The sequence below is a fragment of the Pteropus alecto genome, unplaced genomic scaffold (genome assembly GCF_000325575.1).
Source record: "Pteropus alecto unplaced genomic scaffold, ASM32557v1 scaffold276, whole genome shotgun sequence".
In the NCBI taxonomy this organism is placed as follows: domain Eukaryota; kingdom Metazoa; phylum Chordata; class Mammalia; order Chiroptera; family Pteropodidae; genus Pteropus; species Pteropus alecto.
Genome location: NW_006438074.1, coordinates 2,443,132 through 2,461,053, shown reverse-complemented (window position 1 = coordinate 2,461,053; position 17,922 = coordinate 2,443,132). Strand labels below are relative to the sequence as shown.

The 17,922-nt window shown below is 35.1% G+C and overlaps 1 protein-coding gene across 4 annotated transcripts in view; it reads left to right on the top strand.

Moving 5' to 3' along the window:
- PPP2R5E (protein phosphatase 2 regulatory subunit B'epsilon) overlaps positions 1–17,922 on the top strand; it is a 131,458-nt gene that overhangs the window by 93,041 nt on the left and 20,495 nt on the right. For all 4 annotated transcript variants that reach the window (XR_001517199.2, XM_015591945.2, XM_015591946.2 and 1 more), the window contains one exon: positions 2,800–2,892. Coding sequence is in view for 3 of the 4 variants with exons in the window: in XM_015591945.2 (XP_015447431.1) it covers positions 2,800–2,892 (93 nt within the window). In the remaining variant the exon portion in view is untranslated. The remainder of the gene's footprint in view (positions 1–2,799; positions 2,893–17,922) is intronic.

Below are 17,922 nucleotides of genomic sequence, written 5' to 3'. Positions count from 1 at the left end.
ATACGTGAAAAAAAAAAAAAAAAAAAAGGCAATTTCAATTAATATCCTTGAGGAAGCAGTAGATATTACTTTTATTAAATCTTGACCTTAGAATACACATTTTAAAAAATATTCTTCATGATGAAATGGGAAATATGCATAAAGCACATCTACTCCACACTGAGCTATGTTGCTTGTGCTAAAGCACTTGTGTGATTGTTTTGAGCTGCAAGTTAAACTAGCTGCTTGCTTACTTACTTATTCATTCATTCATTCATTCATTCATTCATTTTTATGACATATTTTTACTTGAAGGAATGCCTTACAAACTAGGATTATTCTGGCTTGGGTGCTTGGTAGACATTTTCTCTAAAATGAACAAAGGAAACAGTTGTTACCACTAATAAAAGTAGAGCATTCAAGCAAAATTTAGAATTAGAATTTTGAAAAATATGTATCTGTCTTTGTTTTAGATGGATCATGATTTATTTTTAAAATAATTTACAGACTTTTTCAGGGATAACCACATACTGAACTTCACAGTATAATCCATGTGCATCCCATATTTATTACTTATAAACCAATCTGTAAAATATAGTGTTGTTTTTATGTTTTCAAAATTATAATTTTTTTCTTCTGCAGCTTTTACTCACTTGAGATATTTTAATATATTTCTTGTAACTTCTCGGTAGTAATTTATTGTATAAATATAACATTTCATTTACACATTTTATATTGATAGAAATTTGGGTTTTGCCTCCTAGTTTTTTACTTTTAACAAAATGCTGCTATATATTCTTATACATGTCTTAAATTGCACAAGTAAGCAGCAGGTTTCACTAGGGAATAGCTCTAGGAATGAAATCATTGAACCATAGGATGTACATATAATCAGCTTTACTAGGGATTACCAGACACCTCTTCAAAATGGTTTATTCAGTTTATACTCTGTATCTGTCTTATATCTGTCACCTTTAACTTTTCAGATTTTGAAAGCTTAAAGACTTTTTTGATAAAATTGGAGATACTAAGGAATGTGACTTTAATGAAATGTGTCAGTATTTGACGATTCTGCATAACACAGTGAACCAGCACTTTCTAGTCGGCCAGTGAATGGTGTTAGGAAACCACGCACGAGTAATGATCCAAAGTACAAAACAGACTATTGGAATTTACTGTAACAATATGAAAAATTCATTGATATGGTTTCAAATTCTACATTGCAACTCATATTTAAGATTAAACAACTGTTGAGTTGTAGTGTGGTATCAAAGAAGAATATCCCCAATTATGTAAAAAGACTGAAAATACACTCCCCTTTTCAAACTGCTAGATCTGTATTACTTGATTTTCTTTATATACTTCAACCTAAACAGATCGAATACAGAAGCAGATAACAATCTGTCTTCTAATATGCCATTAAAAAGATTTACAAAAATAAAGAACAATGCCTCTCAAGAATGCTTTTGGAAAATAATTTTTTATAGTTATGTTAACATGTAATATGTTTTATTGCTTTAAAATGAAGTAATTCATATTTTAAATTTTCTCAATTATTATTTCTAAATATGTACTGTAATAAGCTAAATGTTCTGTATTATATATTTAAACAAAAGCTTTCTGGGCTCTTTAATCATTTTCAAATATAAAGAAATGAGACTAAAAAGTTTGAGATTGCTGGTTTAGGCAATAGTGAAAATGGTGATAAGTGTTAGTCTCTGTGCAGAGGGTTTTATGTATATTATCACGTTTAGTTTTAGGGATTATCATCCCCATTATATATTTAGAGAGTCTTAGAGAAATTAACTTGCCTAGAGTTACACTTGCCTGAGTTTACACAGTAAGGGACAGAGTTAGGCTTCCGGCCCAGTGTCTATCTGTCTCTTAAAAGTTCTGGTTTCAATATACTGATGTATACTATACCAGGATCGCATGTATACTTTAATATAGATTTATTATATAAAGAGCATATACATTGGTTCCCCTCTGTTTATTGGAACAATTATTCAAGGTTGATTCTTCACATAAGAATATTTTTACTCTTTGCAGGTGAGAATATTCTGCTATACCATCATATGTTGCTTAGAAGAGTATAAATTGCCATAAACTTTCTGAAAGGAAATTTGGCAATGACCACTGAAGATCCTGGAATGTTAGACTATCTTTTTGATCTAACAATTTCTCTTCTAGAAGTATTTCCTCGCAGAATAATTGAGAAAATGCTACATAGTGTACATTGTGGCATAATTTGATAGAGAAGTAATTCAGAAACTACTTAAATGTGCAAGCATAGGAAATTATATGTGTAGTGGACTACTTGTAGCTTAGATATTATTAACATTACTCATTCATAATATATTGTTTAGATGGTAAAAGTAATTTACAAAATTATGTAAAATATATTTATAGTACATTGGTGTGTTGTAGAATTACAGAGGAAAATTGGGAGGTTTATACATTAAAATGTTAACAGTGGTTGTCTCTGGTGAGATTATGGGGGATTTTTATTTATTTGGTTGTATTTTTTAATTTTTATTTAAAAAGTTAAGAAAAAAAACATAATGGCAATCATAAGCCACAGTGAAAGGCTAGCATAGCTAGTCGATTTATATTAAAACCTAGTTTTATAAGACTTGCTATGTTTTCTTTTACATATTTATTTTAAGTTATAGTTGACATATAATATATTAGTTTCAGGCATAAAACATAGTGATGCAACATTTAAGACCTGTCAGTTTTAGTGTTACAGGCTTTTCATGATTTTTGTTATTCTTCTCAGTGAATTATAATTTTAAATTATCTGTAATCTGTTTGTTGCAGCTTGTATATGAATTTTTCATACGATTTTTGGAAAGCCAAGAATTCCAACCCAGCATTGCCAAAAAATACATAGATCAGAAATTTGTATTACAGGTAAGCAAATTCTTGTGGTTGCATGTATTTGTTATTCAGTTGATAACACTTTATCTCATTTTCTCTTGATGTTTGCAAATCTAGCAGTGACGGTTATATCACCTTGTAAACAAATATATATACATAAATATGTTTCCATTAATGCCCATTAAAAGTAATACGTACCTCTATAATTTATTGGGCTAGAAATTAATTATATTTTAAACAACACAGAATGCTAATGCCTAAATCTCTGCAGTTTTTTTTCCTAAAATTTAATTACAGAGGAATTTTATTTGTATAACCCTAGTCATACGAATCTTTATGTAGCTTGAAAACTTCTATTTTCATAAGGAATATTTTTCTTTTTTGCCAGTAGTACTTTTTTTTCAGTTATAGTTAATATACAATATTAGTCTTTATATTAGTTTCAGGTATGCAACACAGTGAATAGACATTGATATAACTTATAGAGTGATCACCCCAATAAATCCAGTGCCCATCTGACACTATACATAGTTATTACAATACCTATACTCTCCATACTATCTACATTCCCATGACTATTTTGTAACTATTAATTTATACCTCTTAATCCCTCCTCCCTTCTCACATTCCCCCCATCCCGAATCTGGTAACATTAAAAAGCTCTCTGATTCTGTGAACTTGTTTCTGTTTTGTTTGCTTATTTTTCCTATTCTCTAGATTCTACATGTAAGGGAAATCATGTGACATTTGTCTTTCTCTGACTCCACTCAGCACAATACCCTCTAGGTCTATCCATATTGCTGCAGATGGCAGGATTTCATTCTTTTTTTTATGGCTGAGTAATATTCCATTGTGTATATGTACCACCTCTTCATTATCCATTCATCCATTGTTGGACACCCAGGTTGCCTCCATATCTTGTCTATTGTAAGGCATACTGCAGTGAACATATGGACGCACATGTCCTCATAAGGAATCTTAAGGAACTATTGCATAGATGTGTTAAAACTGAGCAGACATGCCGCAGAGCATAAGTAACCCTTAATAAATAATCGAAGTCAATGTACTAGTGTGCTTTTACAGCCAGGAAATAGCACAGCTCAAGACTTTAAAATTTCTCTGAAGGGATTAACTTTCACCAATCTGTTTGGCACTTTTCAGGATACCTATTTTTCCCAACTTGTCATTTTACATTTTATAATTATAGATCACATCTTCCTTTTTGCCTGGACTTGGGTACTTTTATGGCACTAAGTTTTTAGGTAACATCTCCTTGCTCTTTATGTTAACATTCATTTATAAAAATGGATACTTGAGCCAGCTGGTGTATAGACTATTATAACTCCTTTCTAAGTAATACATGGGACACCCCATGTAGAGAAGAACAAATACCTCTCTCCAAGTGAGCCAAGTGTCTCAGTGAGAACTTCAAGGGAATTGATCTCCTCTATGCCTCACCTGGGTAAAGGTTGATAACCTTCATGGTTACCTCATTCATCCTTCCTAATTAAATGAATAAATTTAGAATTCTGGATGTATTAGGTTGAGCCATAGCTGATATTTTGGCTTTTTTTTTTTTTTTGACATTCAAAATATAGTAGTTCCGTATGGATCAATCCAGTAGAATGTCAGATGCAGGCTACTTCCAGGGAGCTAAGGGGCACAGAGGCTCTTGTACATTCCAAGGAACATGGCTGAGTTAAACTCAGATTCAGCTGTCAGCTAAGAGCTGGAAAGGAACTCTGGTGCCTTGCCTGTGGAGCTCATTAGCACCTGTACATACCTTTCCCCCTGGTTGCACGGGGCAAATCACTGAGCTCTACTGCACATTTAGCATACATTGGTACCACACTGGTGGGTCACATCTCATACCTTAACATGGGAGGCTTTAGAAAATTGAGGTTTGAGATGTAGCTAGAGAGGTAGGTAAACAGGTGGATATATGGATCATTGGGTAAGTTGGTAGACCGATCCAGAGTCTTACACCAATTAGGCAAAATGCATTTCAGACAGAATGAAAGCAAGACATAACAGGCCTGTGTTTGTATTGGAAGGCCTGAGCATTTATATAGCACTATATAGTTGTCAGAACACCTTTACATGCATTATTTAATTTGATTGTGCAACAATCTAAAATAGACATGGCCATGTTTTATGCCCGTTTAATAGACTAATGAACTGAGATCTAGAAAGATCATCAAGTTTTCCTAAGTACATTTCCCATTCTGGTTTTTGGCCTGTTATGCCATGATGCCTCCTCGTGATTCTGAACCTCACTATAACTTGGAATGACTTCAAGGCAAGAGTATCCCTTGCTGCTCAACACTAGGGCAATAACAAGGTTCTCTTATATTTATGATAAAGCAAAGTACCTGAGAGGACCAGATAATGATTCTACAGTAAAGCTGGCATTTAGTTGACATGGAAACAGTAAATTCTGCAATCTTACTAGGCATCCAGTGTTTTCTTTACATGAAAAGCATGCAGCTCAGTGTGTTCACTATGGTAGACAAATACTAATGATAACAAAGCTCATAAGCATAGAACATTAGAGACACCTCGACTTGGAAGGGATGTTTTAGGTTATCTATTCTAGTTCTTTACCCAGTCTTCTTTGGGTTATCTATTCTAATTCTTTACCCAGTTGACTTGGAAGGGATGTTTTGGGTTATCTATTCTAGTTCTTTACCCAGTCTTCTTTGAAACCTTAATAAGAGGTGACCTCAGTTTACCCTTTTTCAGTGAGAAGGGGCCATATATACAGGCAGCCTTTTCCATTTTTGTTAGAAAATTCTTTTTTGTGTTATATCCTCCTATACCTTGTACCCTTTGGCCTTATTTCTCCCAGAAGAGTCTCTTAGTATATCACTAGCCCAGACATAACCTTTCAGATGTTAGGACACAGCTTTTGTGTTTACTGCTTGGTTCTTTTTCTTTAGAACACTCCTTACAACTCAGATGCTTCCAGGCTCACTTATAGTGAGTCTGATAGCCAGACGTCAGAGGCACACCAGCTCCTACTGAAGGAAGCTTGGGCTACCCCTCTTCCTTCAGTTATGCCAGATTCCCCCCCCTCCCCCCCCGCAAGAGAATCAGAAATCTAGATTTTTATGTGAAATTTTCTGTTCTAAAATCCTGTTCAGGATGAACTAAGCCCATCTGCCTTCTAGATCTAGCTTACCAACTGTCAGTGTACATTCTCTGCTCTAGCCTGAGTCCTTAGGTTTGTCAACCCTGTCTTATTTGTCATTTTTTAAAGTCTTCAACATGTGTTAATTTGTCTTCAGGGGTGACTCCCGCTTCAGAATACAATCCTTAACTTAGTTAGTCCACCATAGCTTAGAGTTGGGTTCTGCATGCCTTTGGAGACTAGATTTCTTAAAGAGAAAGTCTTACTAGCTCTTTTTACTGTTTCATGACACTACTAATGTACATTAAACTTGTGGTTTTAACTGACTTCTAATGTAGCTTTATGTCTGTTGTTGTAAAGCCATGGTTTCCCTTGTTTTCTTGTTCATTTTGGGGTTTGCTTTCTTTTATCTAGGTGTAGGATCTGACATATATTCCTATAGAATATCGTTTTCCTCAGCCTTTTTGAAGTATTTCTAGATCTTGAATCTGTCATCCAATTTATTGACTACGTCTTCCATCTTACTCACATCTGTGACCTTCTTAAATATGCTGGCTATTGGCCTCATCTAAATAATTGATTAACATTATTAAACTCGCCGGGACTGAGGATAGTGGCCTGTGGCATGCTTTTAGCAACTTCCCTTTATTTTAGCACAGATTCATTAATCAGCAGTCTTTGAATTCTATTGAACCAGTTAGAAATTTACTCTAATGTTATCATCCTTACCAAATTTTTAAATTTGGTTCATAAGGAGAGTGTTTTTACCATGCTATGGTAAAAACCAAGATTTTGTGTTTACAGCATTCTCCTCATCTACAGACCTTCGAACTTTATCATAAAAAGTAATGCCATTCATCTGCTATGGGGTATTAGTGAGCTCTGGGGGCTACTGCTATGTACTGGTAATGTTGCCCTAAGTTCTTGGCAAACCATGGATTTATCATCTGTCCCTGAGTTCTTCCAGAGACAAGAAATAGTATAAATAGTGAAGTCCATCTATTTATGCTTTAACTTTTCAGCCCCTGCCTCATTTTTACAGTTTGCTTTCTTTACCTTCCCTCTTCTGGATCTGTTGATGAACTCGACTTTCAGACCAAGGCTCACCCCAGTTCCTAAATCAGTCATGAAAGGGACAGTCAGGGTATTGGCAGAATCAGTGGCACCACTGAGTGGTACTTGAATGTTACCATATGACTAACCAGTGCATTAACTATCATGTTGGAGATAAGCCCCGGGTGCCTGCTGGCTGCCATTTTCCAGAGTACTCTGTCCATTTATGTTGGTAACCTGTCCCTTTTATTACTGCTGATGACTTACCTGGGGCCCCAGCACCTTCTAGGAGTGGGACCTCAATTCCCTACCTGTTTCTCTTGAGCTCTCTTACTGGGAAGTTTGGTCCTGACTTGAGACCTGCTGGAAAAGGGTGGGCCTTTGGGAGCTTGAGGCATTATTATTGCTTAGATTCTACCCTGTCTGTTGACATTTACCTTATTCCTTTTCTATGATTAGATTTTTTATTCTCTGGATTCTCAAAAATCTCAAAAAGAGTTTTGGTGAGCTCAGTGTATCACTTTTTTATTGTTACACCTAATGTATTCTAGCCATGAGATTTCAACTTATTTTCTATAGCAGCTAGCTGCTTCTTTACAACCTATTCTGATTGTCACTCCCCCGTCAATAAGACAAAAAGCAAAGTAAGAATTGCGCTATTTTAACATGATATAGTGGAAAAGAAAGTTCGTAAACTCTGAACTTGAACTCTGGTCTACTGTGTACTCTAAGTATATTTTAGGAGCTGAGAATATGAGCTGAGGGATAAGAAGAAACTTTCAAACCGTGGCTTTTCTTCCTACTTGCAGTGTGACTTCCTGCCCAAGCTTGAGTTTCCTTGTTTGTGACATGGGGATAACAGGGTAAATGAGTTACTGTTAAGTAAAACAGGGAAACAGCCCCAAAGTGAGAGCTGTTAAAGCTTAATTCGGTTGGCATGATGGATACAAAGACAGGATCCCTACCTTCAATCTTAAATAGGTACTGAAAATTTGGGCAGGTTATAGACTATTTTGAGCCTTAGTGTTTTCTTCTGTAAAATGACAATAATAGTCGCTTCTCTTCCAAGTTACAAGTAGACTTGTTATGATGATAAAATGATACAACTTGTAAAAATGTCTGTTGGTATCATGCATGGGGCATAGTAGCTGCTTATTGAATATTAATTTCTTTTTACACTATTCTCATATTCTCTACCCATGTTAGTAGGATAATATCTTATTTTCCTTGATTCTAATATTATTTTCTAAATCTCTAGCTTTTGAAATAAAATTTAAAAATTTATATTAAATTTATAATAAAATTTTGCAAAGAAGGCTTGAATCAATGCAGAAATGTAACATATTGCTAGATGGGAAGCCCTGCCATCATAAAGGTAGTCATAGAATCTCAAATAACTTATACATTTAGCACAAGTCTAATTAAAATTTTGGTAGTTTCTTTATTCAAATGAAATTTTCATGAAATAAATTTTTGAAAAAGAAAATAATATTCTTACTAGATATTAAAACATGCTATAAAAGTACATTAATTTTAAAATGTAGTATGGGAATAGGAAATGGAATCTAATAGAGGCTTGGGTTGAAAAAACCCTTCTTAGTATGCCATAAAACTCATAAGAAAATGTACCAACAAATAAATAGATACATAGATAGATATATACATACATACATTAAAATGACATAATCCTCTGAAGAGGAAATCTGATAGTATTCTGTCGATTTAAATTTTGACAGAGTAAGTTCATGAGAAATAGATATAAACATAGAGATATATGTACAAGGATATTAATGTATCATTGTTAATCTTAGAAAATTGGAAAAAATTTACAAGCTTCTCAGTAGAGGTTTGGTTGAATAAACTGTGGACATTTGTGTAGTGAAATATTTATAAGTTTGTAAAAAAGAATGAGATAGAGCGACACTTTATCTGTTTTTAAGCGAAACATGCACATTATGGAACAGTATGATTTTTTTTTGAGCCTGAGTCTTATTTTAGGAAAAAAATTATTTGCATATGTGCTAAAAATTTTGAAAGGAGATATATGAAATTGTTGTTAATTGTTTGATAGGATGCGATTATATGTGATGATCTTTATGTTCTAATTTTATTTCTTTTTTGAATTTAAAAATAATGAGCACATGTTATCAGTAAGAATAGTAAAAATATTCAGTATAAGTATATTCTCATTTTGTTGCCTTGCGTTTTTATAATCCTCAGCTGATTTTATACATTAGCCTTCCTAAGACTTTTTATGACTGTGCCATTCTTTTATACTTAACGTTCATTGTATGTGTCCTTTTAAAATCTGAAGCTTGATGGAAAGCTTTTTGTGTTGCATCAGGAGCCTTTTATAATACCCACCACTTTTCTTTCTGATCAGGAGCAGTACAGATTAGTGGTTAAGTATATAGACTAGTTTGAATTCAGGCTCTGCCATTTTTTAGTGTGTGACCTTGGGCAAGTTATATAACTACTCTATGCCTCATCTGCTCTGGAAAGTAGATACAAAATGTCTATAATATAATAGTAATTATGTTGAAAGAATGTTGTGGAGATTTAATAAGGGAATATATATATACATACACATAGAACAATTCTTGACACATTAAATATTATGCTGTTGTTGTCACTACTATTTTTATTAGGGTCAGTTCTTGTTTTGAGAATCTTCTTTCACCATATTTTCTCAAATAACCTCACTCCATGAAGTCATATGGTATTGTTATACCATTTCTTACCTAGCATGTTATGAATTTTTTGAAATCTGACTTATATTCTAAAAATCAAAAAACTCTTTGGACTCTTATTTATGTGGTTCATCACTGGCTGTTGGGAATTTTTTTAGGATGTTAAGTATGGTTTCTCTTCAGTTCCAATTTGCCAACTGATTTCTTCCAATCAGTGTTGGAAGTGAATGTTTATTAGTGCCAGGAGCATGTAGTTTTTAATATGTGAGAAACAGAGATAGCACATTCAAATCTTTTCAGAGGCCAGATAAATGGTACATAATGAAGTAGTGTTACTGTGACAAAAAGGAATGATGAAACAGTGGTGATGTAGAGAGCTTGGACCCAGCTGCCAGTCTGCTCCTGTTAACTTTTGGCTGGTCAGTAAGTAGGCCAAGTGTTGCCACATCTTCTAATTTTTCAAGATAAGCTGAAAATCCATATTTTGGTATGGGTCAGACAAAACAGCCTGAGAGTTGTACCTTTGAAGAGTTTGCTGTTTAAGAATGATATGACTGGCTTGCTTAAATTTCATTGTAATTTTTACTAAATCTAGATTGATATAGCCTTTAGCATTTCTTATATACTTAACCTAAGTTTTTACATAAGAAAGCTGTCAGATTTATTAAAGATAGTCAATTGATTACATAGTGCACTTGTGTCTATGGTATTGTTGTTGATTTTAGGCTTAGGCAGCTAGGTAACTGCCTTCTAAAGCTGTAAGTGTGTAGGCTTGCCTAGGCTTGTGGATCAACTTTGACTATTCCCAATAAAGATAATTTTCACCTGTTTTAGGATGGTTGGGAAAATGGTTTCTTTATTATGTCTCCTCCCCTCCCCCTTTTAGACCAAAAACGAATTGCCAAACCTTGAATTATTCCATTGGGCGGATTATTGTGGCAAGAGTTTGGCAGCATATTTCTAAAGACTGCTTTCAACCACTCTGCAGATCTGAAAAGCAGTCGATGGTTGCTAAGAGACATACTATTCAAGTATCCCCATAAACATATGTACTGCTGGAGAATGCTATTTAGTAATTTGTATTTCACATTTGCAGTTATACTTAGCTGAAAGGTACCTTATTTATTATGCAAATCACTCTGTCTTTAAAAGTGACCTTTCGTTATTGTTTTTAAGAACTCTAACATTGGACATGACACAAACCAGCCTATTAAAAATTTTTAAGTTTTAAACTGAAATTCTATGAGGCCTTGAATCTCAGCTCCAGTGCAAAGAACTATTTTCCAAACAGGTTTCTTTAATATATCAAAATGTTTATATTTCTCTCAGAGTCTACAGTAAAAACTATAAAACTTTGAGGAATTTATTTCTACTAGAAATTCTATCAGATAGCCATTGACAATTAACAGTAAATCACTTCATCCCATCCTGTCCAACCTGTAACTTAAAAACTTTAAAAGTCCTGCATCCAGACTCAGCTTCATGGGCGTGCAACTGTGCTATGAGTGGCACAGGGCCCAGTGCTTAGAAGGGCCTTGTGCTTGGCTTAACACTTTGCTGTTGCTGTCTTGAAATTAATAATTTTGAACAAGAGGCACTGCATTTTCATTTTGCGTTGAGATCTGCAAATTATGTAGCTAGTTATGTAGCCTGCATCCCACGAAGTGTATTGTTATGTAGCATAACAGTTCTTTCTTGAAATGCTGACCAAATTGGTTGTCTTAAAGATTTAAATCACAGGTTTTCTTGAATCAGATAAAATGAATACTTGAGGGAGAAAAGAATGGACTTCTCCAGTTTGTCAGAATGCCTGAAATTAGAAAAAATAAAAGCATGTGACTTGGTAGAGTTGTTCATATCTGTATGACTTACACTTTCGAAATTTTTATACTGAATTTCCATAGAGGTCTTGAAGTCAGATTGCTAGAAGCTTGTAATGTACAACCTTCTGATCCTTTGTCCCCACTGTGCTTTCTCATTGGTTGCCGTAGGTTGGCTCACTTTATATAGTGGTCCCCTTGAATTGTTTTGATTCATTGGAGTCACGCTTCTGTTGGCTCTTGTTCTTGGTTCCGGGCTGTTTCTCCATGTGCATTACTAGTTCAAGGCGAGGGTATTAGGAAGGTACGATTTTTCAAGACTAGCTAGGTTAAAAACAAAGCTGGAAATATGGAGATCTGATTTTAGTTTGGATGAAAACAAAATTTGGAGGAAAATATTTAGAATACTAATTCATTGATTATTTGAGGATTTCTGATGCTCTTTAAAATCTGTCTTTACATGGAATAAGGCTGTTGCTTCTTTATTGTACTAGAAGGCAATCAGGTTTTTTGTTTCAAGCCTTTTGCTTTTAATTTTTAAAAAGTTTAAATTAGCATAGTAATAACAGTTTTAAAAATTCAAATACAATTTTATATGGTTTATACTGAAAAATAGCAATCCCTCCTGCCTCATTCTTCCCTAATCCAGTCTCATTCCCTAGAGGTAAACACATTCAAGTCTTCTAGCCGTTTTTCCTATTTATCTCCATATTTCTAAAATAGCATCCTTATACTGTTATTTCTTGATTTTTCATTTTAGATTTTATCTATTTCTACTATAAACCATTATATATTTCCCTTTATATATTTCTACATCTTTCCAATAAAGTTATGCTACAAAATTTAAATCAAATTGTAGTGTTTGCGTTAGTAAGGCTATGTACATGTCGTTCACAGCCAAGGCAAATATTATGCTATAACTGCATTTCCTGTAAAGCTTTTTTCCTTGCTTAAACCTCTGAAATTAATAATAGTTGCCTTATTTTTTACTTGCTTGCTTTCCTGTGTGTTGGTCACTAGTTCATCCATTGATGCTGAGAGCACCATATAACCCTTCTCCGTATGGGCCACACATCAGCTAGTCTGTCAGTTCCATTTTCTTTTTTCTTTCTTTTCTTTCTTTTTTTGTGGGCCTCCTTCCTAGAGCCTGGGTCATTCTGCTCTAGTTGGCATTGGTTGCTTCTTCTAGGCTGTTTGACATTTTTCTTTGCTGCTCTTTTGGACTGTCTTTATTTGCTTAGTTTCTTCTCTTTCATTTTGGTGGTTGCTTCCAGAAAGAGCATGAATGGGAGGTAAATTTAAAGGGGTTATGGCTCATTTCCTCTGTGTATGTTTGGGGGTGGTGGGGGCAGGGCCATACCAACAAGCAATTCTCTGATGCCACCTGAGCGTCCTACAGTTCAACTCAATTCTGAAGATAGTGTCAGATTCCACAGGTTAAGAGCTCAGTCCCATCAGACTGTCCCCCTACTTCGACCCTCCCAACCCCACCACCCACACTTCAGACACCAACCCTAAGCCCAGGTTAATCACCTGTGTTTCTGACCCGACTGGCTATAGGTTGGTGGTTCCAGTGATCCCCTCCTTGGGTTTGATGAATTTGCTAGAGCAGCTCACAGATCTCAGGGAAATATTTACTTACTAGTAGGGCAAAGGAAGGGGAAAGGGCATGGAGCGTCCATGCTTCTCAGATCACACTACTCTCCCCCAACCGAGTGTTCATCAACCCGGAAGCTCTCTGAACCCAGTCCTTTCAGCTTTTTTGGAGGCTTCATCACATAGATGTGTTTGATCAAATCATTGGCCATTGGTGATCGATTCAACCTCCAGCCCCTCTCCCCTCCCTGGAGGTCAGGTAGGTGGAACTAGAAGTTCCAACCCTCTCATCACATGGTTGATTCTCCCAGCAACCTGCCCCCATCATTAGATACCCTCTGAGAACTACCTCATTATCATAACAAAAGACACCCGTATCTCTCTTATCACTTAGGAAAGAAATTACAAGGGTTTTAGGAGCTGCGCGTCAGGAACAGTGGATGAAGACTAAACATATTCCTTATTAATCACAGTATCACAGAGTTTTATGAGACCTGTTTCTCTGAAAACATTGTTTTTCTACCTGTATTCTTGATTGACATTTTGGATATGTGTAGGTTTTTAGGTCAGAACTTATGCTCCCTCAGAAGTTCTAAGGAATTGCTCCACTGTCTTTTAGCTTCCAGTATTGGTGCTGAGAAGGCCTATGCCAGCCAAACTCCTTATTATTTATAGTGACTTATTTTCTCTGTAAGCTTTTGAGATCTCTTTGTCCCATGTTCAGAAATTTTAAAGTGATGTGTTTTGGTGTGGGTTTTTGTTCATTTATTGTGTAGAGGATATAATGGCCCTTATGTATATAGAAGTTTATGTCCTTATTTTTCCTAGAAAATTGGAGCGAGTTCTTTCTCAGATGTCTTTCTTCATTTTCTCTGTTTTTCTGTCTCTGTGCCTGTTTGGCATAACTATTAGTCATGTGTTGGACCTTCCGGATTGATTATCGGTTGTTTTTCTTTTTTTTTTTAATCTTTAGTATATTAACTTTGTCTTCTCGTTATAAGTTTGGGGTACATTTTCCCATTTTAATGTTCCAATCCTTCTGAAATTTTTATTTCTGTTACATTTTGAATTTTCAAAAGTTCTTTTTTATTTTCTGAACATTCATCTGTAATAGCATGCTGTTTTTGTTTCAGATATCCAAAATATTTGTTTATTTGAGTCCATTATAGGATCGTTTGTTTGTTTTTCCTACTCCTTGCATTGTGGCTATTTCCTGAGTTCTTTGTGTGGTTGTTTTGGTCTGTCTTTTATGTTAGGGTGTTTGGTGATCTTTGACTTCATAATCCTAGTTACGTGTTAGTCATCAGAAAGCCTCTTAGAGACTGTGTGAGTGCATGTGTGCGTGAGTAGGAGACACGTAGCGCACTACACGTAATGTACTGGGCAAAGATCTTGCCCTTCCTTTGGGTATTAGTATCTGTATATATAGGTGCTTCTTCCTGAGGCTGTCAGTTTTCCTAAAAATGGGCCTTCTCATCTGCCTCATTCAGAATGGGAGTTTAGTCAAGAAGGGGGACTGGCAAAGGTCTCACTCAGCATGCAGAGTCTTAACCACATTATTTTCAGTAAGTGCTTTGCTTGGCTGTGTATGATGTCCTCAAGACTAGAGACTTGGTCATTTATCCTCTCCAGATGTTGATTGTAAATCTTCAGTACACTGCATGGGACAGGGATCTGGGAGGTCTTGTTACTCCTACAAACTTTTAACTAGTCCTCCTGTTTTTAGCTCCTCACACCCTTGCCATCAGTTTTTAAGCCTTTTAAGGGTTCTCTGGTGCGAATTGGCTTGCTCTTGTTGGCTTCTCTCCCTGCTGGCAGAATGGAAAATTATTTAGCAGAGTGGAAAAAAAGAGGAAACTGAAGATAGTTACCCCTTGCCTTCCACTTTCCATCTTTGAAAAGTGTGCAAACTTGTATAATCTGCTTTCCAATCCTCTCTGCCCCACAGTTTCTTTCATTTTTATTCTTTTACTCTCATTTCAGGGAGAGTTCAAGAGGATAGAGGTTCAAACCCCCGTGTCTAACTGCCTTCTCTTTTGACTGTTGGTTTATTATGAGGTTCGAAGGAGAGTTCTTTGGTTAAATCACCACACAGTTCATCCCTGTTCATTAGCTTCAGGAAGGCTAGTTTTGTTAACTAGGAGTCAGCATGTTGACAGGTCTGTCTTTGTAATCACCTTGGAAACTCTCCAGCTTCCTTTTTGGAGAACCAGTTGCATGTTATATTGTAGGGGCACAGTCCACCTAGGCATTTATGGATGCTGGATTATATTTTTAACTGCCTTTTGTGTGTGGGGGGAGTGTTTGGAGTATATATATGACTAAGCACACACATATTTTGATTTGGAAATCACAGCTCATTCTACTATCCTCTTTTTTGGCCTATGCATTATTGTACTTTTTCCTTTGTCTCATACATCATAAAATCATAAAGTGTGTGTTCTATAGAATAGCAGAAAAGTAATTTATATATTGCGATTCATCTTTCTCATAGAACATGATATAGATAATGCTTGTGACTCTGTAAATGACTCATGTTAGGTGACTGGTAATGCATTTTCTTTAAGGGCCTAATGAAAACATTTAAATAATTTTTTGTTTAATTATTATGTTTTTATTAAACTCTTAAGATTAACAATACATAAGCATAATTAATTCAAGTTTTGCTAACAGTGCACTTTTAGACCTTTTATGTTGGTTGCAAATTACTCATTAAACTCTTTTCCAACACTTAAAAATAGAAACGAAATAAATCAATAGAACTCATAAGGTTAATTATTTCCATTAACAAGGAATTTAGAGATCATATGTCATTATGTACATGTAATAGAGAAGAGATACTGAGTCATGGGGTCTCTTTTTGCCTGTAGGGGACACATGTCTTTCTTAGAATGTTTCCTGTGGAAATGTATAGTTGATTTGCTCGTTGCTTTTGCTATGGGCTCTAGATTTGTTCATAGAACTCATAAGGTTAATTATTTCCATTAACAAGGAATTTAGAGATCATATGTCATTATGTACATGTAATAGAGAAGAGATACTGAGTCATGGGGTCTCTTTTTGCCTGTAGGGGACACATGTCTTTCTTAGAATGTTTCCTGTGGAAATGTATAGTTGATTTGCTCGTTGCTTTTGCTGTGGGCTCTAGATTTGTTCATGTGTGTGTGTGTGCACGCACGCACGTGCACGTACACAGTTGTGCACACACACCCACCAATGAGGATAGTCCCTGTCATGTGCAAAGATTGATTGATAACATAGCCAGATTGGCAGGGAAATGGCAGGTATTTTAACAATATCATCTTTTTCAGATAGATTGCTTATCAAGATATATGACATTGAATCAGCCATGAACACTTTCACTACCTGTAACTCCTAATTTCTTCATAGGTCAGCCTGGGTGTCCCTTTTTCTAGAAGCCTTCTCCAAAACAGTTGATAATGTCTGCTATGTATTTATATAGCATCCTGAACCGTCTATCACACTGTTTATTTACTACCATTCCTCATTAGACTAGGCTTTCTGAAAGCAGATTGTATCCCCGATACCTTGCCCAGTGGCTGGCTCTTAATAGGCATACATATTTATTTGAAATATTCATTTTTTGAATGGATGGATGGAAGAATGATATTGTATAGCCAAAAATTGTGTTTGTCTCACTGCCCATTTTTTAATACTATTTTTAATTTGTGCTCCCTGCCGTTATTTAAAGGGCTATTTTTTGTAACTCTGCCTTTCATTCAAAGAAAAGCACAAAACAAAAGTAGTTAATTTACTTGATTTACTGCCCACTGAATTAATATTCTGCTGTCAGTCTCAGCCTCATATCTTAATCACCTGAAATCATGCTTTTGTGTGTTGATCGTTTTTTTTCTGGTAATTAGGGTAGTCTGTGTTAATTTGTATGCTGTCTATATATTCTTGAAATGTCTTGTTATAAAGTCAACATTAGAACTATGAATTTGCTTTATTGCCATGACAATGAATGTATGAAGAACTCAGTAAAATTTAAACCAGTCTCCAAGTCTGTTCTTCAGCCAGAGGAACCTGCCCACTGTCATTTAGAAAAAAAGTAGTTTTATTAAGATATAATTCATGTACCATAAAATTCATAAAATTTAAAATTCAGTGATTTTTAGTATATTCATAGCCATGTAACCATCACTACCATATGATTACAAAACATTTTTATCATCTTCCAAAAAATGCCATGCTTGTTAGTAGTCTGTCCTCATTCTGCTTTATGTCTCTATGGATTTACCTGTTTTCTGTATTTTATATAAATGGAATATTTATACATTTTATACAGTTTATTAATTTCATAGAATATGTGGCTTTTTGTATTTGGCTTCTTTCACTTAACATGATCTTTAAAGGGTTCATCCATGTGGTAACATATATCAGTACTTCTCTTTTTATGGCTGAATGATATGTCATTGTAGTACATTTTGCTTATCTGTGCATCAGTCGATGGACATTTGGGTTGTTTGCATTTTTAAGCTTTTATGGATAATGCTGCTGTGAACATTAACGTACAAGTTTTTGTGTTGACACATGTTTTCAGTCCTGATAAAATATAATCTTACCAGAATTCATTTATTGACTTTAGATTACAAATGGTTGAGAACTTTAAAAATGTTATTTATCTATAACATACATACAGAAATCATGACTGTTCAAAGTGAGCACACCATGTGACAAGAACCAAGGTGTAGAAAGAGACATCGCCAGTATCATTGGGGACTTTTGATGTTTGCTTTGATTTAGGTTGTTT